At 47.1% G+C, this 27486-nt stretch overlaps 1 protein-coding gene and 1 long non-coding RNA gene across 7 annotated transcripts; one reads left to right on the top strand and one right to left on the bottom strand.

Annotated features, from left to right (window-relative positions):
- Nucleotides 1–159: 159 nt before the first annotated feature.
- Nucleotides 160–8568, bottom strand: LOC138846930 (uncharacterized). Its single transcript, XR_011384455.1, has 2 exons — nt 8440–8568; nt 160–6898 (listed from the first exon to the last, which is right to left on the bottom strand). It is a non-coding gene; the product is annotated as an uncharacterized lncRNA (long non-coding RNA).
- ZNF75A (zinc finger protein 75A) lies at nt 8537–26413 on the top strand. Of its 6 annotated transcripts, none has more exons than XM_017338713.3 (8): nt 8556–8676; nt 12076–12599; nt 14184–14379; nt 15432–15523; nt 16317–16443; nt 20153–20263; nt 20444–21037; nt 26026–26413. In XM_017338713.3, the coding sequence occupies exons 2-8, from the start codon at nt 12189–12191 to the stop codon at nt 26199–26201; spliced, it is 1707 nt and encodes a 568-aa protein (XP_017194202.2). In that variant the 5' UTR covers nt 8556–8676; nt 12076–12188; the 3' UTR covers nt 26202–26413. The 6 variants fall into 6 exon arrangements, 4 of the variants coding, with proteins under 4 accessions (XP_008248869.2, XP_017194203.2, XP_017194202.2 ...); XM_017338712.3 differs by having other exon boundaries at nt 20441–21037; XM_008250647.4 differs by having other exon boundaries at nt 8537–8676; nt 20444–26161.
- The last annotated feature ends 1073 nt before the right edge of the window (nt 26414–27486 follow it).

The raw sequence follows: 27486 nt of genomic DNA, 5'->3' as shown, positions 1-27486 counted from the left end.
TTGACAGGCAGAGTGGACAGAGAAAGAGACAGAGAGAAAGGTCTTCCTTTGCCATCAGTTCACCCCCCAACGGCTGCTGCGGCCGGCGCACCGCGCTGATCCGAAGCCAGGAGCCAGGAGCTTATGGTCTCCCATGTGGGTGCAGGGGCCAAGGACTTGGGCCATCCTCCACTGTCTTCCTGGGCCACAGCAGAGAGCTGGACTGGCAGAGGGGCAACCGGGACAGAATCCGGCGCCCCAAGCGGGACTAGAACCCGGTGTGCCGGCAGTGCAGGCGGAGGATTAGCCTAGTGAGCCGCCGCACCGGCCAGAGCCCCTGCACCCTTGTGGGAGACCTGGAAGAGGCTCCTGGCTCCTGGCGTGGGAAGTAAACAGCGGAATGGAAGTCTCTCTCTCTTTCTCTCTCTCTGGCTCTACCTCTCTCTCTAACTCTTTCAAATAAATAAGATAATTCTTAAAAAAAAAAAAAAAAAAGAAGTACTTTGCTGAAATCCTGAGGTACGTGTTTGAACAGAAATGAGAATTTTTGTTTGTCTTCTAACCCTGCCTCCCTCCCAGAAGAAAGATTCCATCTTAGAACTTGGATGAAGCAGCCCTGAGGAACTTTGGACTCTCCTGGGTCCCATTGGATAGGGGTTGTCTCCCAGCAGCCAGCACAAAAGGGGGCTGCCTGGGTTTCTGAGGAGGTCCTGGCTGAACAGGAGCAAAGACTTCAGTTCTTCCTGAGGCTTGGGCAAAGCAAAGGCCTCTGTGGTTCCTGCAGCACCTGGAGACTGAGGAGGGTGAGCGGCTGGGAAGGGTGGGCCCTGCCTCCAGGGGTTGACTCTTCCTTTACATGCCATGGGAGGCTCGCATTTGATTGCCATGGTACAGGGTAGGGAGAGGACATGAGACCTGAAGCAGAGATGACAGAGGCAGATGCAGTCAGCAGGCAAGTGTCCTGGGGTCCCAACAGGGGCAGGGCTGTGAGATGGGAGACACAGTCAGGGGGTAGATCCATTAGGACTTTGTGAGCCCAAAGTCTGAAATTGTAGACTGTCCCTCCAGTTACCGAAAGTCTGGCTCTGACCTGTTTTTCCAGCCCTTCTCTAACAGACGACCCAAGGCAACCATCCCGGGGGACTTAGTGGCTGCCCCAAGTGCTGCATGCTCGCACCTGAATCTCTGCTTATGCTCCTGAAGTCCAGCTAAAACCACAGAGGAATCTCTCAGACGCTCACCCTGCTGAACAAGTGTTCTCAAAAGCACGGTCTGGGGGCTGGTACTGTGGCACAGCGGGTTAACACCCTGGCCTGAAGTGCCGGCATCCCATATGGGCGCCAGTTCAAGACCCGGCTGCTCCACTTCCCATCCAGCTCTCTGCTGTGGCCTGGGAAAGCAGTAGAGGATGGTCCAAGTCTTTGGGCCCCTGCACCCACGTGGGAGACCCGGAAGAAGCTCCTGGCTCCTGGCTTTGGATCAGCGCAGCTCCGGCCATTGCAGCCAGTTGGGGAGTGAACCAGCGGATGGAAGACCTCTCTGTCTCTCTCTGTGTAACTCTTTCAAGTAAAAGAAATAAATCTTTAAATAAATCTTTAAAAATGAGAAAGGAAACATAAAAAGGCATTAAGAACTAATTATCCTAACAAAATTCGCTATTTGTAAACATCAACTTAAATGCTCACTTGACAGCTTAAACAAGAAACAGCCATAAAGATATCTTTTTTTTTTTTTTTTTTTTTTTTTTTTTTTTTTGACAGAAAGGTCTTCCTTCCGCTGGTTCCCAAATGGCCGCCACGGCCGGCACACTGTGCCGATCCAAAGCCAGGAGCCAGGTGCTTCCTCCTGGTCTCCCAGTCTTTTAGTTATATAATTAGCAAAACTTAATTACATAATATTTAATGCTGGGATTTGTCCATTGGGAAAAGTATGAGGGTACTTCAAAAAGTTCATAGAAAAGTACAATTAAATACATTTGAGTACAAATATTTTTAAAGTCTACATATGCTTTTCATAGTTATATTTTCTATGAATTTTTTAAAAAGGTTTATTTATTTGAAAGGCAGAGTTACAGAGAAGCAGAGGCAGAGCTATCTTCCATCTGCTGGTTCACTCCCCAAATGGCTGCAACAGGCAGAGCAGGGCCAATCCGAAGCCAGGAGCCAGGCGTTTCTTCTGGATCTCCCACGCTGGTACAGGGGCCCAAGCTCTTGGGCCATCTTCTATTGCTTTCCCAAGTGATAGCAGAGAGCTGGATTGGAAGTGGAGCAGCCGAAACGAACTGGTGCCCATATGGGATGCCGGCACTGCAGGCGGCCACAACACTGGCCCCTCTGAATTTTTTTAAGTATACTTGTACTTGCAAACTCCTGGTAGGGATGTGAAAACAATTTACAATGTGTATCCAAAAAAGTTTTTTAAAGTTTTCTGTGATAGTTTAATTCCTAATAGCATATTTTAGGGTAATAGTTTGAACTGTTATGCAAAATGTTACTATATTATTTACTTCAAAAAATCATCTGCAGCAAATACTTGTTCAGTGATTCAACTGATATGGAACATTGTTTGCTGGAATATTACAGAGCCATCAAAGAAGTTTGTTGTGAAGAGATTTTAATTATATGGGGATAATTAGAAATAGTAGAGCATAATGATTAAAAACCTGAATTTTGGCATTAAATAGAATTTAAATCTCTGCTCTTTACTAGTTTATGTGAACTTGATATTAAGTTACCTAATCTTCATCTTTTTAAGAAGGGGGTTGTGGTTATGATGACTAAATACATGTGTACAATCTTGTATACAAATGCTAATTTAATATCAAAGCATAAAATGTTAAGGCAGTAAGACATACAATTTTACTTACAATATAGTCTCCCTCTTTGAAAAACATGTAATATACACCAAAGTGTTGAAAGGATGTCACTAGTTGGCCAGTGCCGTGACTCACTAGGCTAATCCTCTGCCTGCAGCGCTGGCACCCTGGGTTCTAGTCCCAGTTGGGGCGCTGGATTCTGTCCCAGTTGCCCCTCTTCCAGGCCAGCTCTCTGCTGTGGCCCGGGAGGGCAGTGGAGGATGGCCCAAGTTCTCCTGCATGGGAGACCAGGAGAAGCACCTGGCTCCTGGCTTCGGATCAGCACAGCACCGGCCGCAGCGGCCATTGGGGGGTGAATCAATGGCAAAGGAAGACCTTTCTCTCTTTCTCTCTCTCTCTCTCCACTCTGCCTGTCCAAAAAAAAAAAAAAAAAAAAAAATCTTCTATAATGTGCAAATATTACAAGCTCTAGATAGTTGGTAATAGAGTTCAGAAAGCAGAGTATGTCATAACAATTGAAAACCAAATCTATTATCTTTTTGAAGGTAATACAACTAGTCAGTATATAGCATCTTTGTTATATGTTGTGAAGAGATCATCATATAATTTAAACAATTGATTTTCTTACTGCCACTCCACTTTAGCTAAACTGGAGTGATAAGTTGTCACTATTCAGATCCTTGTCTAAACTAGAAAAAAAATACATTTATACATTTAAAGAAACAATTATGATTTTCAAGCTATCTTATAACCAACATATAAATGGGCATTGATATGCAAAATAATGTTTATAAAACCAATCACAGTTCACAACAGACTTATATCATGTATTACCATAGGACAGCAGAAATCTTTAAACACACAATCTAATTACTAGAACCAAAAGTTGAAGGCATATTGGAGGAATCCTTAGTATTATGAGGCCTTGATTTCAAAAAGCTACCAATTCTACAATAGATTCTACTCTGGAACTATTTTTAGCTACTTTTCGTTGCATCTCTTTCATGTAAAATGGAACCCTTGAAACTCAGGTATGGCATCCACAAAGTTGAGGAGGTAGTCCAAGCTACCTTATAGCAGACAACTTAAATTCAGCAGACTGTGTCTCACCTCCATCTTCTTTCTGAACTTCCTTTGTAATTCCACCTTTTGTTTCTAGGCTACAATGCTTTTCTCTGTTATCTTCATTTAACTGCACCCTATTGTTGTTCAACTTGGTTTCCAACCTTCCATATTTTTCAAGAATTTCTCTATAATCCCCATCTTCCAAGTCCTGAAGATCATATTCAGGTTCCTTTATGTAAAAGTTTTCCCATGCATTTGCTGTGGTTATTTGCTTTATTTCATCCCAACTTTTTGGCCAATTAAAACTTGCATTTTTTTATATTGTAGATTTTAATCTTGGAAATTCCTTTTTGTCCCTTATCTTGCTCACCATAACTTTCCTCAGAAACTACAAGACTTTCTTTAAGTTGCCTCCATCTGTACAGTCATTTGTAGCTCAAGATCACACCTTGATTCACTGGTTGAATGAAGGATGGTGTGTTATGGGAAAGAACAGACATTTTATTCGACCATCTTCACAGGTTAGTGATTCAGCAGAAGGCGAGCTGGGGAATTGTCCAGAGTAACAGTGCCCTGACGTCCTCTGCTTGGTATCTTAGAACACTGAGTTGAAAATGCTGGACTTCAGGAATAAAATTTTGAAAGACTCATTCTGAAAACAATTCTCTGGTGAAGCAAACACCTTTACTAGGTTTATATATTACAGGTAATGAACCTATGTCCTCTTTGACACTTTTGGGCACCTTCGTTTTTCCAATAATAATGGCATTTGCACACAAAAAAACAGCTGTTCTTTGTTTATTTTCTTTCCTGACAGGCAGTTATCTTTTCTCCTTGCCTGAATATTTTCTGGCATTGATTTCCAAGAGGTCAGCATCATCCTCACTGTATAGCTGTGCTAGATGCAATTTCTCCTCTTTGATTATCATCGGCAGTTTTTGTTAAAATGGTTCAAGATTTCCTGAAGTCAAATTTAGGACTTGTTCCCCACATACTTTTTGGTTCCTAATTGCATGCCTATTTCAAAATCTGAAAAGCCAACCAGTGCTAGCTTTGAAGTCTGTTCACCCAAAATACCATACAGATCTCTTTGCAACAGCCTGAACCTCCACACCCCTACTGGGGACACCAGCCGAGCGTTTCTGTTGCTACCCCATGTAGACTGCATCATGACATCACCTTATTTGGCTCCTGTTGTTCTTTCTCTTCTCAGATCCTACTAATGGCATGTCCTACTTAAGTACCAAGTCCAAAATCAACTTGTTCTTTTTAATGTTATAACATGTTAAATTATGGTACCAAGTTCATCCATTTTACTTTTGAGAGATCGTCCAGCTTCAATCCTAGTTAGAACTTTCATTTTCTCCTCCAAATTCAGTGTTGTGTATTTTACCTTTTTCATACTGAATTTGATTTTAGACAACCAACAGGAGAAAAGAAAGGAAAAAGTTCTACTAAGGAAAAAGTCTTACTTTATAGGAAGCTTAACAAACTAGCTCAGAACCTCAGAAGGCACAGGCATTTTTACTGGAGGGTAACGGACTGAAAGGGGTAAGTGCGCATGACTTGAAGGGCTCGTCTAGAGGTAAAGATCTCTTGTACTCAGGACGCTGTGAATGCCAAAGTCTTGGCTGGCTATTGCTTTTACAAGATTTGGGTGATAGTTTTCAGAGCCCCACTTCTTCTCATCTTCCTTAACAGATATAGCAGCCCCAGTCAGGAGTGACAGGAATACTCATATCCTTTCCCTAACACAAGAAAAAGGACAGAATGAAGAGGGGAGGCTTTGAGTGAGCTGTGCCCACAAGAACAGACCCAGGTGAGATAAGTTATGTCTGAGAACAAATATCAAAGACGCAAAGACAATGGTAGAGTAATCTTGGGTAGCAGAGATGCAGTGTTGCTTCTCCACTTCCAAACCGACCCAATTTTATCTCACTGCTAAAAAAGAAAATGGTGCTCATATTGTTCTGTATGACGTGTTCACTGGGCAGTAGTTACACACATAAAGACTCCAAGGTACAAGGACCTAGACAGCAGAATATCTGGAGAGCTAGAATTCAGAACAGTTGTGTAGAATCTTGATGTGAAGAAAGTGGGTTGTGTTGCACATATGAATGAAATTTGATGTTTATTGCATTCACAATAGCATTCTCAAAGACTGAGTTGTAATTTGAGGGTCTTATGTTTGCCAAGATGATCTATAAGCATGTAAATAATTTATTTGTTAGTGGCACTTTTCCACTCTCAGATCATCTTCCTTGGGTATATCTCATGTATTCCCAAGTATTATTTTTCATTGACATTGTCCCATAATTATTATCAAGTTCCACAATCATGGCAGTTCTTAGAAATAAGCCCCAAAATTTTACAGATATTTTACCATAGTTAAAACATTAACAAGGGGGCTGGTGCTGTGGCGCAGTGGGTTAATGCCCTGGCCTGAAGCGCCGGTATCACATATGGGCACCGGTTCAAGACCCGGCTGCTCCACTTCCTGTCCAGCTCTCTGCTATGGCCTGGGAAAGCAGTAGAAGATGGCCCAAGTCCTTGGGCCCCTGCACCCATGTGAGAGACCAGGAAGAAGCTCCTGGCTTTAGATTGGCCCAGCTCCTGCTGTTGCAATCATCTAGGGAGTGAACCAGCAGATGGAAGACTCTCTCTCTGCCTCTCTCTGTGTAACCCTGACTTTCAAATAAATAAATAAATCTTAAAAAAAAAATAACAAGATCCACCTTTTCACCAGTTTTCCTGCATTCACATTAGGGTGTAAGGTAACAATATTTTGATTTTCTTCAATGTGGATTTTATTTAATTTGAACAAAGACAACTTTTCCACTGCCTGAAGAGATATAAATGGTTTTTCTCCAATATTGCTGTGGATTCGTTCTGAGAGGAGGAGCGTGGTGGGGGCAAGAGGATAGTTTTCTGTCCTCAGTGCTGCCCAAAGCCATTCCAGGTCCTTAGAAATGTCTTGCTTATTCCAAATGCACAATTTAAGAGGAAGAAACAAAACTGCACGTTTATCCAATACAGGTGCTATGAAGAAAGAAAAGTCGAAGTGAGGAAAATGGAAGCTTAAGTTATTCTCCTTTAGGCCAGAGCCTCATTAATTTCCCAACAGTAAAGAATTCTCTCAATGACTCATCTAAGAACCCGGAAGACTCAGAATGTTTGTTTTCCTGTAATATTTGTTGTAAAAAATGCCAGCTTTGGGTTATGGAGTGCTAAGGGTCTCATAAAAAATTATGATGGTAATTAGGACGTGAAGTCAGGAAAGGCTAAGATCAAGCAACTCTGTAGAGGGTTGGCAGTATAGCATAGTGGGTAAAGCCTCTGCCTGTGACGCCAGCATCCCTTATGGGCATTGGTTTGAGACCTGGCTGCTCCGCTTCCAATCCAGCTGTCTGCTAACGGTCTGGGGAAAGCAGCAGAAGATGGCTCAAGTGCTTAAGTCCCAACATGGCCAGGGGAGTCTCAGAAGAAGCTCCAGGCTCCTGGCTTTGGCCTGGACCAGCCCCAGCCACTGGAGCCATCTGGGGGGTGAACCAGCAGCAGATTTAAGATTTTATTTATTTGAGAGGTAGAGTTACAGACAGAGGGAGGACAGAAAGGTCTTCCATTGGTTTACTCCCCAAATGACCACAATAGCTGGAGGTGCACCGATCCGAAGCCAGGAGCCAGGTGCTTCTTCCGGGTCTCACGCAGTTGCAAGGGCCCAAGCACTTGATAGGCCATAGCAGAGAGCTGGATTGGAAGTGGAGCGGCCGAGACTAGAACCGGTGCCCATATGGGATGCTGGCGCCGCAGGCAAAGGATTAACCTACTGTGCCACGGCACCGGCCCCTAAATAAATCTTTAAAAAAAATTATAAATGAGCAAAGTGAAGGAAAAAGTATTTGTTAGCTAATGGCTACACCATTAATTCCAGCAGTCACCCAGCGAAAACATTCAGCCCACTATGGTGACTGTGGCTACCTCAGAATGAATTCAGTGTATTTGCTGTCATTTCCTGGCTACACATTCATCATTTCTAACAGTGCCCAAGCAGGGAGAGGCTTGAAAGATTCTGGGAACGTCTGTGATTCTACTAGACAAGTAAGCAACTTGCATCAAACCTCACACACTGACAACCATCAGTCTCTTCTGTTTTACTTAACAAGAACGCTGGCTACACCCAGTCGACTTCATAATCCCTTGACTGCCGAAGGGTGAGAACCTGGACACTCGGATTCCCAAAACAGGCCTCAGTAAACAGTGGGGGAATGCCTGTGCCGCCCCGCGGCGGTGCCGGACCGGCGGGAGGGCGGGAGGGCAGGAGGGCTCCTGCCGCCACTCGCGAGGTCTCGGTGCCTGAGGAGAAGCAGGCCTGCTCCGCAAGCTAAAACCCGGCCCACGGGAAACCAAGACCGAAACACAGTGGCTGTGAGAGAAGCACCACGCGGCCCAGAACCGGTACCAAGCCCTCGCGGACCGCGGTTCCTGAGCCAACCAGCGCCCCAACAGGCACCGAGCGCCCAGCGCCGCAGTGGGGCTCCCGGGTCGCCCGCCCGCCCGCCCGCCGGCGACCCCGGCCTCACTCGCTGGCAGCAGCCCTGGCGCTCAGCCCGGGTCGGGGCCGCGTCCCCTCACGCGGCCGCGTCAGTGCCTCAGGGCACCGGGCGGCGCGGAGCCGCGCAGTCACGCCACTTCCGCTTCCGGCCGCGAGCGCGCGGGTCCCGGACTCGCCGGGCGCGGGCGGGGGGCTGCGCTCCTCAGAGCGGCGGGCGGCGGCGGCCTGCGGGGCAGCCCGGGAGAGCGGGGCGCTCCTCAGCGAGGTAACCGCTTCCTCTGATGGTTTCCTTGATTTGAAGAGCCGCGTGGTAGAGAGTGTGTGCGTGGGCGGGAGAGTGCCTGCTTGGCCGTGGTGGCCGGGGCCGGGTCGCCTAAGCCAGGGGCCAGGGGCTTCTTCCGGGTCTCCCACGCGGGTGCAGGGCCCGCGCACTTGGGCATCTTCCACTGCTTCCCCGGGCGCGTTAGCTGGGAGCTGGGTGCATCTGGACTCCAACTGGCATCCGTGTATCCAGTGCAGGCCTGACCCAGTGGGTTGTCCACGGCAGGTAGCTGAGGGCTCTCTGGGACTGGACGGAGCCTGCGACAGGACCCAGTGGACTGGCAGGAGCCAGGCCGCAGGCAGGCGCGGGAAGGAGTCTCATTCCGTGGGCGGGCGCACCCGGCGCTGCTGCCTTGCGCTGTGCCGTACGCGCACCTGTCAGAGTGAACCCGAGTGGGGATGGGCAGCAACCGCCAGGGGCTGCCCCGGGAGAGACGTTTCCCGCTGTCATTTTTGTGGCTGGCAGATGTGACCACGGGAGAGCCAAGAAACGGCGTCTTCTAACGCAAAAACAGAAAGTGCGCATGCACCTGGTCGGGGTGAACAGCGAGGAGCCCAGGAGGAGCCCGGAGCCCGTGGCTTCTTTGAGTACCCATGGCTTCCTGGGCAGGGTTTCCCTGCCGTTTCTGCTAGCTCACAGCGAGAAGGTCGGCTCACGAGGCTCTCTCAACCTCACTTAAAGGTCTAAATGACCCTTGAAGAAATACAAAGTCAGCGGAAGAGCCATTGTAATCACCACCCCTTCCATTTCTCCTTTTATTATTGATACTTTGGAAACAAAAGGCAACTACAATTTTTCCCAGGTCACATAAAGTGAAAATTTTTTTAAAGATTTACTTTATTTATTTGAAAGATAGATTTAGATAGATAGGTCTTCCATCTGCTGATTCACTCCCCAATTGGCCGCAACGGCCGCAGTTGCGCCAATATGAAGCCAGGAACTTCTTCCGGGTCTCCCAGGCGGGTGCAGGGGCCCAAGGACTGGGGCCATCTTCCACTGCTTTCCCAGGCCACAGCAGAGAGCTGGATCGGAATTGGAGCAGCCCGGACTCGAACCGGCGCCCGTATGGGATGCCAGCGCTGCAGGTGGCGGTTTCCCCGCTACACCACAGTGCCGGCCCCCTGCTCCACTTCTGATCCAGATCCCTGGCAATATGCCTGGGAGAGCAGCAGAGGATGGCCCGCGTTCCTGGGACCCTGCACTCACCTGGGAGACCTGAAAGAAGCTCCTGCCTCCTGGCTGTGGCCAGGCCCAGCCCCAGCTGTTGCTGGGACCAGAGGATGGAAGACCTCTCCCTCTGTCTCTCTGTAACTCTGCCTTTCAAATAAAATAAAATAAAATAAAAACTGGTATACATCATTTGCATAGCACTCTTTGTATGTCTTGCAAAGAAAAGTGATGAGCATCTGAATGCGTAGTTGGAAGATGCTTTCAGAGAAAAAAAAGGCTACTTTCCCTTTAGTTAATTTCCTTTTACTTTCTACCAGTATTCTTATAGAAGAAAAGAGGATATCAGTGTTCCATGAAGTGGAGTTTCCATCTTCACGTGAGGATAAAGGGTCGTGGAAGTTGTGTCCCCTTGAGCTAAAAATGTTGACTTGAGTGATCTGTTGAAATTTAAGAGAAACTCAAATGTTTTCTTACTCTTTTCCTCTTAGATTTGCTTATGGGGGAGATGAGATAGCAAACACACCAGTTATGTCTTTGGATAACCCTAAAACTCCTTTCAGCCAATTTTCTCACCTGTACACCTTTTGTAAAATTTTTTTAAAGATGTATTTATTTTTATTTGAAATGCAGAGTTAGAGCGCACGCACTTCCATCCACTGGTTCACTCCCTAAATGATTGCAATGGCCAGGACTAGGCCAGGCCAAGGCCAGGAGCCTTGGAACTTTATCAGGGTCTCCTGTGTATGTGGCAGAGTCCAAGGACTTGGGCCACCTTCCACTGCTTTCTGAGGCCCATTAGCAGGGAGCTGCAGCAGAAGTGGAGCAGCCGGGACATGAAGCGGTGCCCATATGGGATGCCGGCACTGCAGATGTTGCTTACCCCGCTGCAGCACAGTGCTAGCCCTCGATGTTTTTCTGAAGATAAGCTCATTGATTGGCATTGCCTTCTCTGAACTATGCTCTGTTTAAACTGAATAATGGAAAAGAGAGACAAAGTGTCTGGCAGTTGATTTTTTTTTTTAATTTCTTTTAATTTTCATTGTATTTGAAAGGCAGAGTGAGAGATCATCTATCTGCTGCTTCAAACCCCTGAGTCCCATGCCTGTAACAATGGGGGGCTGAGCCAGGGCAAAGCCAAAAGCCAGAAACTCTGCCTGCGTCTCCCACGTGGGTGGCAGAGACCCAGCTGCTTGAGCCGTCACCTTTAGTTTCCCAGGGTGGACATTAGCAGGAAGCTGAAACCGGGAGCTGAGCTGGGACCGAAACCTTGGGACTCCATATGGAATGTAGGCATCCCAAGTGTAACATATTCCCAAGTGGTGACAAACCACTGTGACAAATGCCCACCCCATTAGTTGATTTAAAAATAAAAAAAGACATTGGCCGGCGCCGCGGCTCAGTAGGCTAATCCTCCGCCTAGCGGCGCCGGCACACCGGGTTCTAGTCCCGGTCGGGGCGCCGGATTCTGTCCCGGTTGCCCCTCTTCCAGGCCAGCCCTCTGCTGTGGCCAGGGAGTGCAGTGGAGGATGGCCCAGGTGCTTGGGCCCTGCACCCCATGGGAGACCAGGAAAAGCACCTGGCTCCTGGCTCCTGCCATCGGATCAGCGCGGTGCGCCGGCCGCAGCGCGCTGGCCGCGGCGGCCATTGGAGGGTGAACCAACGGCAAAGGAAGACCTTTCTCTCTGTCTCTCTCTCTCACTGTCCACTCTGCCTGTCAAAAAAAAAAAAAAATAAATAAATAAAAAAAAATAATAAAAAAAGACATTGCTTTATTTGAAAGGCAAAGTGACATAGAAAGATCTTGGATCCGTTGGTTCACTCCCCCAGATGGCTACAACAGCCAGGTCTCGGCTAGGCTGAAGTTAGAACCAGTCTTTTGAGTTTCCCACGTGGATGACAGGTACTCAAGCGCTTGGGCCACCATCCTTTGCTTTTTGGGTGCATTAGCAGGGACCTAGATTGGAAGCAGAGTAGCTGGGTCTCGGACTGGCTCAGGTAAAGGACGTGGGTGTCACGAGTGACGGCTTATCCCTCTGGGCCACAGCGCCGGCTGCAGGCCGCTGATTAAAGAGAAAGCACGAAGGCCTGTTCTGTTCGTTTTTCTCTCACCGTTGCTATGAGGCTAAGGAGCTGTGACTTTGTTATTGACATGAACTTTTTTTCTGCCCTCAGTGCTCTTGGGAAGAAGATCCTTTTGTTGACTTTTTTGTACCAGAGCGGACGGGCGTCCGTTGTCCGCGGTGGCTTCAGTGTGTGTTGGACACAGAGCGCGTTTTTAGAGCAGAATGATGACGGTAGAACTGAAGGTGGCTGCTCATCTGGATCCTCAAATCAGGGCTCTGTGGGAGACCAAGGGGCCTGTGACAGAGCACTGCGGTCAGAGTGAACACTCCGCTCCACAAGCGGACAGTCGCAGTGCTGAGAGCTCTTGCTGGCACTTCCGGAACTTCCACTACCATGAAGCAACTGGACCCCGGGAGGCAGTCAGCCAGCTTCAGGAATTATGCCGTCTGTGGCTGAGGCCAGAGATCCACTCTAAAGAACAGATCTTGGAGCTGCTGGTGTTGGAGCAGTTCCTGACCATCCTACCTGTGGAGATGCAGAGCGAGATGCAGCAGCAGCGTCCACAGAGCATTGAGGAGGCTGTGGCGCTGTTAGAGCACCTGCAGAGAGAATCTGGTCCAGCGAGGAGTGGGGTGAGGAGACTCGGGACGTGTGACGTGCAGTGAGGTGGCGTGAAGGTGACGTGTGACGTGCCATGAGATGGCGTGAAGGTGACATGTGATGTGCCGTGAGGTGGCGTGAAGGATGTGAGGAGACTCGTGACGTGTGACTTGCCATGAGATGGCGTGAAGGTGACATGTGACGTGCCGTGAAATGGCATGAAGGTGATGTGTGATGTGCCATGAGATAGTGTGAAGGATGTGAGGAGACTCGTGATGTGTGGTGTGCAGTGGGATGGCGTGAAGGTGACGTGTGATGTGCAGTGAGATGGCGTGAAGGTGATGTGTGACGTGCAGTGGGATGGCGTGAAGGTGACGTGTGACGTGCAGTGAGATGGCGTGAAGGTGGATGTGAGTGAGGAGATTCTTGTGTGACGTGCCGTGAGATGGCGTGAAGGATGTGAGTGAGGATACTTGGGACGTGTGAGATGGCGTGAAGGTGGATGTGATGCGGTGGGGGGAGTTACCTGAATATTGAGATGGATTGTATCACTGTTCTCTGGTCCTGTAGGACAGGTAAGGTGGGACTTGAAACCATAGGCCCACAACAAAAGTCATGCCACATCTAGAGATCATGGTAGAGACTGGCTTTAGAGAAAGAGAATTTTTTTTGTTTTTGTTTTTGTTTTTGTTTGTTTATTTAACCTTTTTTGGACCCAGAGTGAATGAGGTGATAAGCCTAGTTCTGCCTTGACCACGACTCAAGTTCTTAGAACAGAAGTAAAGGCAGTAAAGAATTGGCGGTAGGAGCAGTTCCAAGAAAGGGAGACTACTTAGAGACCACAGAAGAGAAGAACAGTAAAGAGAAGGAAAAGTCAAACAATTAGGCAAGACTGCAGAGAGAAGAAGTAGAAGAAAGGGAAACAGAGCATTGGAAAGAAGAAAAATCGCAGCAGAGCAGCTGTCGGAAGGAAGGCCCTGAGGGAGAGTGTCCTCCCTACGCAGACAAGAGCCTCCCTTGCCCTGCTTGGTGATTTGCGCTTGGCTTTGCTGACAGGTTGGGAACCAGGGAGTGCACGAGGATAGGTGGCAACACACTGCTGGCTTCGGGCCTCCTGTGAAGAGTACAGAGCAAGACATACATGTATTCATTCAAATCATTTGGAGGTAGCTTGGAGCCACTTTTCCTCTTCCTTTTTTTTTTTTTTTTTTTTTTTCCTGCTCTGTCCCCATTCTCTGTGAAAACCTTCCTTTGCCATAGGAACATGTGATGGGGAAATGTTTTTATTCAGTGCCTTGATTTTTAGGGAGAAATAGCAAAAACAAAACAAAACAAAAAACCACTAAGGCAGAGATTTAAGTGAAACCCAAGTCTGACACGTGTGAGACTAGGTGGCCTGCCCAGGCCTGCTGGTGTCCGGAGCTGGACTGTGTGCAGAGAGGTGGGGGCTGCTGTGTTGGAGGGCTTTTTAATTTCTCCAGGTTTGTGGAGAGTTCTTTGTGGAATAGGGGCACAGTCTCTTCAGATTCTTTTGTCATTCCCCGTGGTGTCTCACACTTTCCGAGTCCGGGCTGTATACTTGTTGCTGTGGTAATGAGGATGGGAATTCTCTCTAGGTTGCAGTCTCTGAGCTGGAGAAGGAGGCAGTGCCTTCGGAAGAAGCAGTGGAAGTCTCAGGCTTGAAGCTGAAGGCAGCAGAGACCCAACCAGGGAGCAAGTCCCTGCGTGAAGATGTTTGGAATTCATACCAGGGTCTACAGCGACAACCGGACAGGATCACTGAGAAAGGAGCTGGACCTGTTTCTGAGAGGGGTAGGAGCTTTATGATAGTAATTTCCTTCTGGGATCTGCCATAATAGTTTGTTCAGCCAAGATGTCATAGGCGTTCTCTGGGAGCTGTAACAGCAGCCATGACAGCAAGTAAGACGTCCCACCAGGCACTGGTAGAATGCAGCAGCCATGGGTGCCAGTGGGGGTTGCCTGCAGTGTAAAAAGAAACAGCCAAACCACAGGACCCTGGTATTACTCCTTAGAAAACTGGAGAGGAAGGAAAGAAAACAGGAAGGCTTGGAACCACCTTGTCCTTAAAAATGCAGAAGAAATTGGGATCAAGCTAGCGCCCCTATGGGACGCTGGTGTTGCATGCAGAAGCTCAACCTGCTGTGCCAAAAGTCTAACTCCTCCTGAGTTTTTTTTTTTTTTTTTTTTTTTTTTTTTTTTTTTTTTGGATAGGCAGAGTGGACAGTGAGAGAGAGAGAGAGAGAGAAAGGTCTTCCTTTGCCGTTGGTTCACCCTCCAATGGCTGCCGTGGCCGGCACGCTGCGGCCGGCGCACCACGCTGATCCGAAGGCAGGAGCCAGGTGCTTCTCCTGGTCTCCCATGGGGTGCAGGGCCCAAGCACTTGGGCCATCCTCCACTGCACTCCCGGGCCATAGCAGAGAGCTGGCCTGGAAGAGGGGCAACCGGGACAGAATCCAGCGCCCCGGCCAGGACTAGAACCTGGTGTGCCGGCGCCGCAAGGCAGAATATTAGCCTGTTGAGCCACGGCGCTGGCCTCTCCTGAGTATTTTTAAATACTTTCACTTTCTGCCTAACTCAGAGCTGTTTATGTCATGAGAAGAGAATGAAAGGATTTTTTTTTTTTTTTCTCAACAAACAGGGAACAGTCAACTGTGGCAACGGGGAAATGGTTCTGGGGCTGATAGATAACTTGGTTCTTATTTATGGAGAGGCCACGTCTGGTACCACATAGAAGGCTTATAAAGGTGTGGCATCTCTGCTGGAAGAATTGGAATCTTCTAGGTTAGAGATGAGCTCAGCGTGTTCACAAGAAGAAATTTCCTCTGGCCCTTTTCCACCCACAGCTCTGCCTGCTCGACAGACCCTAGCCTTTCCTGAGCAGACACACACCAGAGACTGGACAGTGGCGCCTGAGCTTGTCTTGCCGGAGTCCCAGGTGAGCTGTCCTTGCAGCCAGGCAGGGCTGCCTACGCCTCACCTGTCTGCCCCTCCCTGCTGCGCGAGCTTCATTCTGCCCAGGAGGGGCTCAGAGGCTTGTTAGCCCCAGATCTTCCCTGGGGAACTGGGTACCTCCCAAGATGATTGCTAATCCATTGGTTCCTGTATGCTTTCTCATTTTTAAAAATACGTTCATGTGTGGTGGTGGAGATACAGTCTGAGAAATGTGTCATTAAGTGACTTTTCATGTGACAATATCGTAGAGTGGACTTAATCAAACTTAGTTGATATAGGTCATGTCCAGAATCTGATGGGGCCTCTTGATAGCCTGAAGAAACAAGGTAAGCACAGGATACATGAGGCTGCTGAGTAGCATGGCATTCTGTCTTGGAGTACATTTTTCTTATAAGCAGAAATAATACACTCTAACAAAAATATTCTTTAAAAAATCTTTTAAAAAGATAAGTGTTACAGTAAATAACATACACCAGTAAATAACATAGTTGCTGTTGCTGTCAAGTGTTCTGTACTGTTTGTAATTATATACATCTGGCAGTATAGCGTCACCACATAGAACGCATTGTACTGTGACGTCACTAGGCCATAGGAACTTTTCACCTGCTTATCGTCTTTCGGGAGCACTGTGTTATGTGTGGTGTGTCGCTGGCTGCAGCGTCGTGCCACAGCACGCGAGTGTAGTCCTGTAGTGTTGATTCCTTCCGTTGATCGCCAGGTGGTCAGGCTGCTTCTGTAGTGGTGAGTACTGAGCCCGAGTCCGTTCTCTTCTCTAGAGCTTGTTGACTTTTGAAGAAGTGGCCGTGTATTTTTCCCAGGAAGAATGGGAGTTACTGGAGCCCACTCAGAAGGCCCTTTACGATGCTGTAATGCAGGAAAACTATGAGGCTGTCATCTCTCTAGGTAAAGCTTCTCCCTTCCCTTTGCGTAGGAGTTGAGTAAACCGTCCTGTTCTCCCCTTGAGAGTCCCGCTCTCTGTCAGCTGATTCACCCTCATCTGGAAGGGGTGAAGGAGGGGAAGGATGTATACAGACACCCGAGGAGCTTCTGCCCCACGCGCCTGCTCATTTCTTATCCTGAACTTCTTTGTCCCTTCCTCCCCCTCCTTTTATGTGCTCTTCTCATGTCTTTCCCATGTTGGCAAAAGGCAGCACCATTTGCCCATACTTCAGGCTGGACAACATGGGGGTGAGGCTTTGCTCTGGTATTTCCATCATCCCTACAACCAGTTCGTCACTAGTCCTCTTAACTCAACTGTCAGTTGGGTGCAGCCGTGTCTCAGCCTCCTACACTGTTAACATCCTGGTCTCAGCCTGTTGGACCTGGTCACTGGCTTGCTCCTGCCCCCTCCCGCCCCCGCCATAGCAGTCTGTTTTCCACACAGTAGCCAGAGTGATCTTTTAAAATCTTGATCAAGTCATGACATTTCTTTGTTTGCAAACACTGCAGTGACGTCTTATATTCAGGCCCAGAACCCTTCACAAAGCAGTTGTACTCATCTCTCTGCCCTCATCTCCTGCTACTTTAAGCCTTTGCTCGTCTTCTTTAGAAACACTGATCTTATGTTTGGATTTGCCAAATGCATTTCTGTTCCTTTTATTTGGCACACTGAAGTCCTCGATTACTTCATTTTCAATCATCCTTAAGTTTTGCCCAACACAATTTATGTCACACGAGGGAAGGAAGAACAGGGCTTTTTATTCACTGCACTTATGAATACCAAGGATCATCGCCTGAGGAACCAGTTCCCGGGGGCTGATAGATTCTTCGTTCTAATCTAGAAGCCTCTCTCTCTATCACGTAGACACCTGTGAAGGTGTGAAGGTGTCCCATTTCTGCTGAAAGAACTGGGGTCTTCTGTGTTTTAGAAATGACCTGAGGGTATTCATAGTCAGAAACGAGAGACATTCCCCTGGCTTTTTCCCACCTGTGGCGCTGCCTGCTCAACATTCTAACCTTTCCTGAGCAGACACACACTGAAGATTGGACAGTGGCAGCTGAGCTCCTCCTGCCAGTCCCAGGTGAGCTGTACTTTCAGCTTCTTGGAACTGCCCCAGCTTCACCTCATCTGCCTCTCCCTGCTGTCCGGATTGCCCTGCAGGTGTCAGGAGGCATGTCATGCAGATGTTCTGGACAAATAGGCTTAGCTAGGGGGAACTGGACGTCTCCCACACCGTTTGTTGAACCCTCAGCTCCTCCCTTTCTACCTTCATGTATATACTTATATATGAAATCATATACGGTTAATATAGTGCAGTTGATCGCCAGGTGGTCAGGCTGCTTCTGTAGTGGTGAGGACGAGCCCCCAGTCCATTCTCTTCTCTAGAGCTTGTTGACTTTTAGAGAAGTGGCCATGTGTTTTCCCAGGAAGAATGGGAGTTACTGGAGCCCATTCAGAAAGCCCTTTACGATGCTGTAATGCAGGAAAACTATGAGGCTGTCATCTCTCTAGGTAAAGCTTCTCCCTTCCCTTTGCGTAGGAGTTGAGTAAACCGTCCTGTTCTCCCCTTACTGAGAATGAACTCACAAGAGAGAGTCCCACTCTTCTGTTAGCTGATTGGTTCTTGACTGGAACATGTGAGGAGGGGAAGATGTATCCAGGTAACCTGTTGAGCTTTTTCTCAATGTACAAACTCATTTCTCATCCTATGTAAAATTTTTGATTCCTCCTCTTTGTTGTCTCCCAAACCTGCTTTTCAATTTCTGTCCAATCTTATTAATGAGCACCACTGTTACTTGGGTAATTGCTTGGGTAATTGCCAGCCTTTACCCTGATCTTGCTGCCATACCCCACTACTTTACTTACTGCTCTCTTTCTTAGCTCCATTTTCACTTTATATCCTGAGTCCAACCGTGTCTCAATGTCTTGCTCATTTAGCATCCTCGTCTAAGCAAGTGTCATCCTGAACCAGATCTACCTCTAAAGCTTCCTTGCATGCTTTTTTTTTTTTTTTTAAAGATTTATGTGAAAGGAGAGTTAACACAGAGAGGGGGAGAGACAGAAAGAGAGAGAGAGAGAGGCCATCTGTGGGCTAACTCCCCAAATGACTGCAGCAGCCAGGGCTGGGTCAGGTTGAAGCCAAGAGCCAGGAATTGCATCCTAGTGTCCCATGTAGGTGGCGGGGTCCCAAGCACATGGGCCAGTTGTGCTGCTTTTTCAGGTGCATTAACTGGAAGTTGGACTGGAAATAGAGTAGGTGGGACTCAGTTGACACTCTGATAATGGGATGACAGCGTTATAACCTGATGGGCCATAATACCAGCTCCTCTTCTTTTTGCTGTTGAGATTTATTATTTATTTGAAAGGCAGAGAGAGATCTTTCATCCTCTGGTTTCACTCCCCAAATGACACAATGGCCAGAGTGGGCTAGGCTGAAGCCAGGGCCCAGTACTCCATCCAAGTCTCCTATGTGGGTACCAGGGGCCCAAGCACTTGGGACACGTTCTGCAGTTTTCCCAGGCAAATTAGGGAGCTGGCTTGGAAATAGAATACCAGGACTTGAACCAGGCATTGCAATATGGGATGCAGGCATGCCAGGCAACAGCTTAATCCACTGCACCACAGTGCTCTCCCCTAGAGCATAATCCCATTAGAATGTAAGCTTCAGGGCCGGTGTGTGGTGTAGTGGGTAGAGCCACTGCCTGCAGTGCTGGCATCCTATATGGGTGCCAGTTTGAGTCCTCGTTGCTCCAGTTCTGATCCAGCTCTCTGCTATGGCCTGGGAAAGCAGTGGAAGATGGCCTAAGACCTTAGGCCCCTGTACCCACGTGGGAAACCCGGAAGAAGTTCCAGGCTCCTGGCTTTGAATCAGCTCAGCTCTATCTGTTGCTGCCATCTGGGGAATGAACCAGTGGATGGAAGACCTCTCTCTTTCTCTGCCTCTGCCTCTCTGTAGTTCTGCCTTTCAAATAAATAGATAAATCTTTAAAAAAAATATATAAGCTTCATTAAATGAGGGAATTTTGTCTTCACCACTATATTCCAACCTGATATGGCACACTGTAGTCACTCAATAAATATTTATTCAACAAATGAGCCATAAATACCTTCTGTACCTGGCAGTCTCTGTTTAGAAAAAATAGACCAAGTGATTTTTATCTGGGTGTATAACTCTCTCCTGTTCCAAAGACTGGTGGTAAATGAAAAGGTCCTATGTTAGCAGTGAATTGGATGTGTGCTTTATGATACATGACTCACTTTGTCTTTTCCCCTGGCTCTTGTAAACCTGGTCTTGTCCATCATGGGTCCTATTCCTATTTAAGGGTTGTTGGGACCAGCATAGATCCCTGCAACCTCCGGAACTTAGTTCCCCTTGGTCAAACGTAAAATATTCTTGATGGCAGAAGAGAAGGAGTGTGCACTGTGTTCCCATTCCCTAGCTCCTTTGTATTAAATACCTTAGGTTTATTTCTTGGTCTCTGCTTTTTCATGTCTACCCATAAATGCCAGATAATGTGAACATGATACTGGACTTGGGTAACATACTACACAATTGCCCTTACTCTTCTTCCTGAAATAGTCTGGAATTAAGGAGCCTGTTCACTGTTACACTGTTACACTGTTACACTGTTACGCTGTTAGTCTGACTCCTTCCTTTTCTCCACTTCACAGCATTATTTGTGCTTCCCAAACCGAAAGTGATCTCCTGTTTAGAGCAAGGGGAAGAACCATGGGTTCGAGGAGCCCTGGAGATCCAGCATGGTCTTGGGGAGCCTCCTACAGGTAAATCCGTCACGAGAGGAGGTATTTGTGTCTTCATACAAACCTTTGTGTGGGCTTAACATTTTAAGATTCTGCTCATGGTTGTGTGTGTGTGTTAATCATTACTGAATTCTTCTTTCTATTCCTATGGTTTTCTTGTTCTGGGATACAGATAGCTGATTCTTACGTTTATTCCAGCAGGAGTAAAGCTCAAAAATGACACTGAGAATCATCAGCCTCTATGTCTTTCTGACTTAGAAATACGATCTCCAGGAAACATAGTTTCAAAGAAAGTCAAGGTGAAAGTTGCCCAGAAAACAGCAGGCAAAGAAAATCCGGGTGATTCTCACAGAGTGGGGAAATGGAACGGAGAGTTTCCAGTGAAGAAAAGAAAGAAACTCACACCCTGGAAACAAGAGCTGCTGAGACTTATGGATCTTCACAAGAAAGACCGTGCAGGAGAGAAGCCTTTTAAATGTCAGGAATGTGGGAAAAGCTTCAAAGTTAGCTCTGACCTCATTAAGCACCAAAGAATCCACACTGAGGAAAAACCTTATAAATGTCAGCAGTGTGATAAGAGGTTTAGATGGAGTTCAGATCTCAATAAGCACTTAACAACACACCAAGGAATAAAACCATATACATGCTCATGGTGCGGGAAAAGCTTCAGTCAAAATACAAATCTACACACACACCAAAGAACTCACACAGGAGAGAAGCCCTTTACCTGTCATGAATGTGGAAAAAAGTTCAGTCAGAACTCCCACCTCATCAAACACCGGAGAACCCACACGGGTGAGCAGCCGTACGCCTGTGGCACTTGCAAGAGAAACTTCAGCAGGCGCTCGAGCCTTCTGAGACACCAGAAGCTTCACCGGCAAAGGGAAGCTTGTCCAGTGTCCTCGTGCTGAAGAGATGCACCGAATGGAGACCCTAACGTGTGTGGTGTGTGTGTGTGTGTGTGTGTGTGTGTGTGTGTGTATACATACACAAACACCCACAGAATCATGAAGCATGAATAATTTTTCACCGTTCAGGAATTTGGTGGTGTAGATGTAGAAAGGAATCAGGTGGGCCGTGCAGGGAATAAGTTGTACTGCTCGCTGTGTTTCACTCTCAGGAATTCCTTATCCAGAGGGGCGTTCCAAGAGCATTCTGAATAAGGGAGAAGGCTGCTTGGGGATTATACTTACGGAAAAACAGCAAATTCAGCTTTAAAAAGCAGATGCGGCCAGCCAGTATCTTCTGTGTCATCTAAACATACATGGTAGAAACATTTGTAGCTGGCCTTCCGGAACAGAAAGCACTAACGTGTGTTTCTGTGCATACTGTTGTCTTCAGGGTAGCATGCTTAACAGTTTCAGCAGTTTCATGAGGCAGAAATGAATTGTACTACAAAGTGTCCCAAGGACAAAATTGGATCTTTCTTCCTTTCTTTTGTCATGGACACTGTTCACAAAAGAACATCACTTCAGTTCCTTGTATTTTTTAGCACCTTTAGCTCTTGAATTCTCAGTAAAACTGTGGTGAAATTGTATTTACTTCAGCATTAGGGAATCTACCAGATAAACTAAAAATGCACTATTTTATGTTTCTTATTGGTGGTTGGAAATTGGAAAACATTTCTAATGAAGTCATATGGAAATGAGTTAGAATTTGTGGCCATGAGATGTATGTTAGAGGTGAAGAATTTTCTACAGTAAAAGAAATTAGACTGATTACTTACCTCACAATATCAGTAGGATGAAGTAGCCATACAAATTAGCACTTCTCTGAGACCTGAAAAAATGGTTCAATATCAGCATCTCAGGCTTTTATTTACATTTTAATTTGTGCTTTGATTGTTGGTGAGAACGAGAGGTGCTTTGTTTATGAGAACTGTAGTGTGTATATCCTGCAGGCAGCATTCTGTGGCTTCTTGCTGTGGAGACCTGGGCATCCAGGGAGCAGGAGACCAGGTTCTCAAAAGGAAAGGTTTGTTGGGCAAGAAAAGACAAGTCCACATAGTGCATGACATCCATGACATCCATGATGTTGGGTTTTACGGTGTCAGCTGTCAAAGGGGTAGGGTCTGCCTATCTGCCCCAGCACAGCATTTAACAAAAGGCTGATTCATGGCTTCTGTGGGCTGCTGAAAGTCCACAGCCTGTGGGTTTTCTTATAATATCTGTTTAGCTACAACAGTAACCCAGTGTGTTCCTGTTAGAGGTTTTAGGTATATCAGGAAAAAGGTTAAAGAAATTATCTCTTCCAATCTCTCATTTTTAAGAAGTACAGACTTGTTCAAGACTCCTTCTCTAGAGAGTCTGTGGGCTGCCACATAGCCTCATCAACCAGGTGTGAAGGCAGACTTAGTGGACAGACAGGTTATCCTTACACAGCTAGCCTGAGTGACGTTGTAGTGTCTAGTTTAAAAAACATTCCTGTTTCTTGATTGGTTACTGAAGCACTTTGACATCTCCCTTTTCTATGTAAATAAGGAATACTACTCAGGGTTGTTCTGGGGGATTAGATGAGTTGGTGAATGTAAAATACCCAAAACAGAGCCTGGCCCCCAGTAGGTACATGGTTAGTGTATGTTTCTTTCTGTTTCCCCTGCCCCCAGTGATAAGTGGGGCTAATTGATGACATTAAAGACGCAGATGCGTTTGTGGCTTTGACGGCTCCATTTAGGTGCTGAGCACTGTGGCAGTGTTCTGCTAAGCTGATTTCCTCCTTGGCTTCATCGCTGCACAAGAGCCACCTGAGCTTTTGGCCATTCGTTCTTAGCGATTTTTATTCTGAGATTAATTATGTGAAGTATTATTTGTTTAAAAACACTTCTATTTATTTGAAAGACATAGAAATCCTCCATTTATTGGTTCATTTTCCAGGTGCGTGCAACATGGGATAGGACCAGGCCAAGGTCAGGAGTTCAGAATGTAACACAGGTCTCCCTCACCGGTGGCAGACTTTAGTGCCTGGGCTATCACCTGCTTCTCAAGATGTGCACTAGCAGAAAGCTGGAATTGGAAACAGAGCTGGGAAGCAGGCACTCCGACAAGGGGTGTGGGCGTCCCAAGCAGCATCTTAACCACTGTGCCAGACACCCCACAAGTTTAGTACAGGCAGCCCTGAAGCTCTGGTCTGCATAATTCTTACACCTCACCCTTAGACTCCAGGATTCTTTCTCTTCTTCCAGGACATGTGTGGGTGTCTTTCTGGTTTTGCATTTATTCAGTTTAATGAGGGTCTGCCATACGCTAGGCACTGTCTGGGCTCTGAAAGCATAGCAGTGGGTAAGAGACAATAATGCATCCCCTGGTGGAACCTGTATTTTAATAAGCAGCAAAAAGTAGAATAAATAGTATTTGCTTTCCGCAGTAGGGTTATGAGATAGTTTTGGCCAATGGATTGTGAGCAAAAGCCTCATTTCTAGGCTGAAGCATTTATTTACTGTTTCAAAATTCCAGTGCTCCCCTTTCCTGCTTGGACAGCACGTGGGAGGAACCAGGAAATCTGATCCAGCATCCCTGGGTCTGCAGTGGGTTTTGCAGGAATGAGAAATTGTGTGAAACCACTGAGAGATCAGTGCTGTGTGTTTCTGCAGTGTTCTCTGGACTGTCTTAGTAGAGCTTGGGGTATGGCACTTGCGGGAGGTGGCTGTTTTAGTGAAGCCCAGGAACATTCCCTTTTTTGTTCCTCCTAGCCTTTGGCCCTCAGAAGGGATCTAGTTTTTAGGTGCATAGCTGAGCTTGTGAAACTGATGGGAACACTTAGGAGCCTACAATGGTCTTCCCCCCCCCCCCAAGATTTATCCATTTACTTGAAAGAGTGAGGGAGAGACACAGAGAGGTCTTCCATCTGCGGTTTCACTCCCCAGATGACCACAATAGCTAGGGCTAAGCCAGGAGCCTGGAGCTTCACCTGGGCCTCCTTTATGGGTGGCAGGGGCCATCCTCCACTGCTTCCCCAGGTGCATTAGCAGGGAGGTAAGTTCAAAGTAGAGCAGCTAGGACTTGAATCCGCACCCATATGGATGCCAGTGCAGCAGATGGTGGCTTAACCCACTGAGCTACAGCACTGGCCCCCTAAAATGATAGAGAAGACATTGCTTTCTGGGACAAATCAAGTGGACAAGGCAACCGTCCGCCCTTCCATCTGATCTGTTCCACTTCCCTTACTCTTGGCCTCCCTTCGCTCCACTGCCTCATGTGCTTCAGGTGGGTGGGTGGATGGACAGGGAGAGGGTAAAGGTTGCCTTCCATTCCTTTAGTGAGTGCCGTGGACTTGAAAGAATGGTTCAGTAACTCTTCCTGTCATATCTTCTTGAGTCGCACCTCAGAAGAGACCTGGGACAAGAGCAGATTTGCCAGGTTAGGGGAAGGTGGATGTTCTTGCTGTGCTGTGTGGTGACAGGAGAGGCTTGGACAGGACTAGGAGCAAAACAGTTCCAGCTGTGGAGTGATGACTGCAGTAACTTAGCCGCCAACCAGCGGCACAATGACCCACAACAGCTTAGGCTTGGGGTTTGGGGTCTAAGTTGGAAGAATAGATTCCTGTAGCTTTGTCACAGGGATGATTAGAGTTTACTTAAAAAAAAAAAAAAACAACTTTGGGGTTTAGTTTACAAATGAGAGACACAACCCTAGATTTAGCAGTTAGTACTAAAGTTCTCACAAATACGTTCTCCACAACCTACTAGACGGTTTCTAGGATTTCTAGGAAGCCAGAGGGTGCTTTATTTTGGTTTGTTCAGATAGCAGCCTTACAGTGGTTCCAGGGTTACTTCTGAGAACCTTTGACCCAGTCTACACCCCCTTGCACTTCCTTGTATCCGTCTAAGGGCCACAGTGCTGGGACCATCGGAGCTCTCATTAAACAAGACATTCAAGTTGATCAGATTATCTTTTATCTGGAAGGAAAGGACAAGAGAATTTAGAATCAAACTAAATATCAAAACTAAAACACCAGGGCCAGCAGTAGAATAGTAGGACAGCTGTGGTGTAGTGGGTAGAGCTGCTGCGTACAGTGCTGGCATCCCATATGGGGACCAGTTCAAGTCCCGGCTGCTCCACTTCCGATCCAGCTCTGTGCTATGGCCTGGGAAAGCGATAGAGGATGGCCTACATCCTTGGGCCCCTGCACCCTTGTGGGAGACCCGGAGGAAACTCCTGGCTCCTGGCTCTGGATCACCACAGCTCCAGCTGTTTCAGCCATCTGGGGAGTGAACCAGTGGATGGAAGACTTTATTCTCTCTGCCTCTGCCTCCCTGTAACTCTTGTATTTCAAATAAACATTTTTTCAAAAATGGAAATGCCTAAGATTTCTATCAGTTCTGAGACAATTGAGTGTTGAGTTGCTGTGCAGTTTAACAGGAAGAACGCTGAGCAGCTACTGCCAAGTGGACAGTCATGATAGCAAAAGATTGAACTCCGTAAAGGTTTTTCCAAACATTTTCCAAGTGTTCATGAGGAGCTTCTGCCTTTCTGGTCAGTTGTCACTTGTGTAATGGATCAGGTACTCCCATTGATGTTACTCCTCTCCAGGAGGTCTTTGTAGTGCAGAGTGGAGTACTTGTTGGAGCTCACCCCCCCATGCTTACCGTGGGCTGGCTTCTCCGCTGGGTGGACTCTGAAGTGCCCTCAATGGAAAGTGTTTCCTCTAGGAAAACACGGAAGCTTTACCCAAACTGTTTCTGTGTTCTTCCCAGGAGGAATCCACCCAAACAAGTATAAACGCCTGTTTTTGTTGCCGTCTTTTCTGCACTTGTTCTTTGTGTATCTTTCCTTGTACCACGGCAGGCGCTGGCGCATCCACCAAACCTGCTCTCTTGCGTAGGTTTCCATTGTGGATGAATCCTCCATGGGGAATGATGTGGAGTCTACACGGACGTGCTATCTGTAATCAACCACATATAAAGTTTTCTCCTGTATATGACTGTGTGTACGTTGCCTGTTTAATTCCTGTGAAAGGTTAAGCAAGGTAGCTCTTACACTGCTTTTCAGATTTAGGAAAATTGTCAGAATCTCTTCTCATTTCTCCCATGGGATGGCGAATCTTGAGTTGCACCAGCCTTGGCACTAACAAAAAGTTCAATTGCATCGTGTTTGTGTACATCTTCAAGGAAAAACTAAGAAAATGTGTGTTTAAAACCAAAAGATGTAATATTTCCAACATAATTTTTGCACCAAACCTTTGTCCATGACTTGTACCAACATCTGAATGGTTTTAAAGGATTTGAAACAATGCCAAACAGAAGGATATTTAATATTTATGAGTAAAATTAACTATTGCATAAGACAGTTTCTCTCAGAGTGTTGGGAACACCTTTGCTGCACAGTGACGATGCCATTCTGGCTGCCTGCCTCGCATGCTGCAGCGCCCGGGTTCCTGTTCTGACCCTACTTCCAGTTTTAGCCTCCTGCTGCCGTGCACCCTGGGAGGCAGGGGTGATGGCTCCGTTACTTGGGTCCCTGCCACCCACATGGGAGAGTCAGATTGAATTCAGGTCGCTGGCTCTGGCATAGCCCAGTGCTGGCTGTTGTGGGTATCTGGGGAGTGAGCCAGCAGATGGAAGATCTCTCCGAGTTGGTCTTGGGCTCTAACTCTGCATGTCAATTTTCTTTTTTTTTAAAGTTTAGCCTTAAGAATGCTTGCTTGTTTGTTTTTTTTCTTTTTAAAGATTTTTTTTTTTATTTGAAAGGTGGAGTGGCAGAGGCAGAGAGAGAGGTCTTCTAGCTCCTGGATCACTCCCCAAAAGGCCACAATGGCCAGAGCTGCACTGATCCAAAGCCAGGAGCCTGGAGCTTCTTTCAGGTCTCACATGTGGAGGCAGGGGCTCAAGGACTTGGGCCATCTTCTGCTGCTTTCCCAGGCCACAGCAGAGAGCTGGATCGGAAGTGGAGCAGCCAGGACATGAACGGCAAATGGAGGCTTAGATTCCTATGCCACAGCACCAGCCCCTGTTTATTCTACTTAGAGGAGAAAATCATATTTCTTATTTTATTTATTTTTTTAATTAAGAGACACTTCTGCAATCTTCTATTCTTGTGTCTCTTCCAACATCCCACATTTTAGAATGTAAAGTTTCCCAAGGCACAGCTCTGACAGTCTTAATCCGCTGGTTCCCTCTTCCCTTACCCTGCCCTCATAAGGCCGTCACATCTCTGGCCGTTCGCTTAGTGGCCCGCATCCACAGCTGAGAGTCATGTGATGCGTTTGCTTGTCTTCCTTCATTAGTGTTCGCATCAGGAGGCTGGGGC

The sequence above is a fragment of the Oryctolagus cuniculus genome, chromosome 19 (assembly GCF_964237555.1).
Source record: "Oryctolagus cuniculus chromosome 19, mOryCun1.1, whole genome shotgun sequence".
In the NCBI taxonomy this organism is placed as follows: domain Eukaryota; kingdom Metazoa; phylum Chordata; class Mammalia; order Lagomorpha; family Leporidae; genus Oryctolagus; species Oryctolagus cuniculus.
Note: the sequence above shows the minus strand (reverse complement) of the source record. Positions and strands in the feature narration are given on the sequence as shown.

Bases quoted from the DNA above. Each gene is read 5' to 3' on its own strand.
- ZNF75A (XM_017338712.3), top strand. From the start codon at position 12,189: ATGATGACGGTAGAACTGAAGGTGGCTGCTCATCTGGATCCTCAAATC. The intron at 12,600-14,183 runs GTGAGGAGACTC...AATTCTCTCTAG, and splicing joins CTGGTCCAGCGAGGAGTGGG to GTTGCAGTCTCTGAGCTGGA. The intron at 16,444-20,152 runs GTAAAGCTTCTC...TCCACTTCACAG, and splicing joins TGAGGCTGTCATCTCTCTAG to CATTATTTGTGCTTCCCAAA.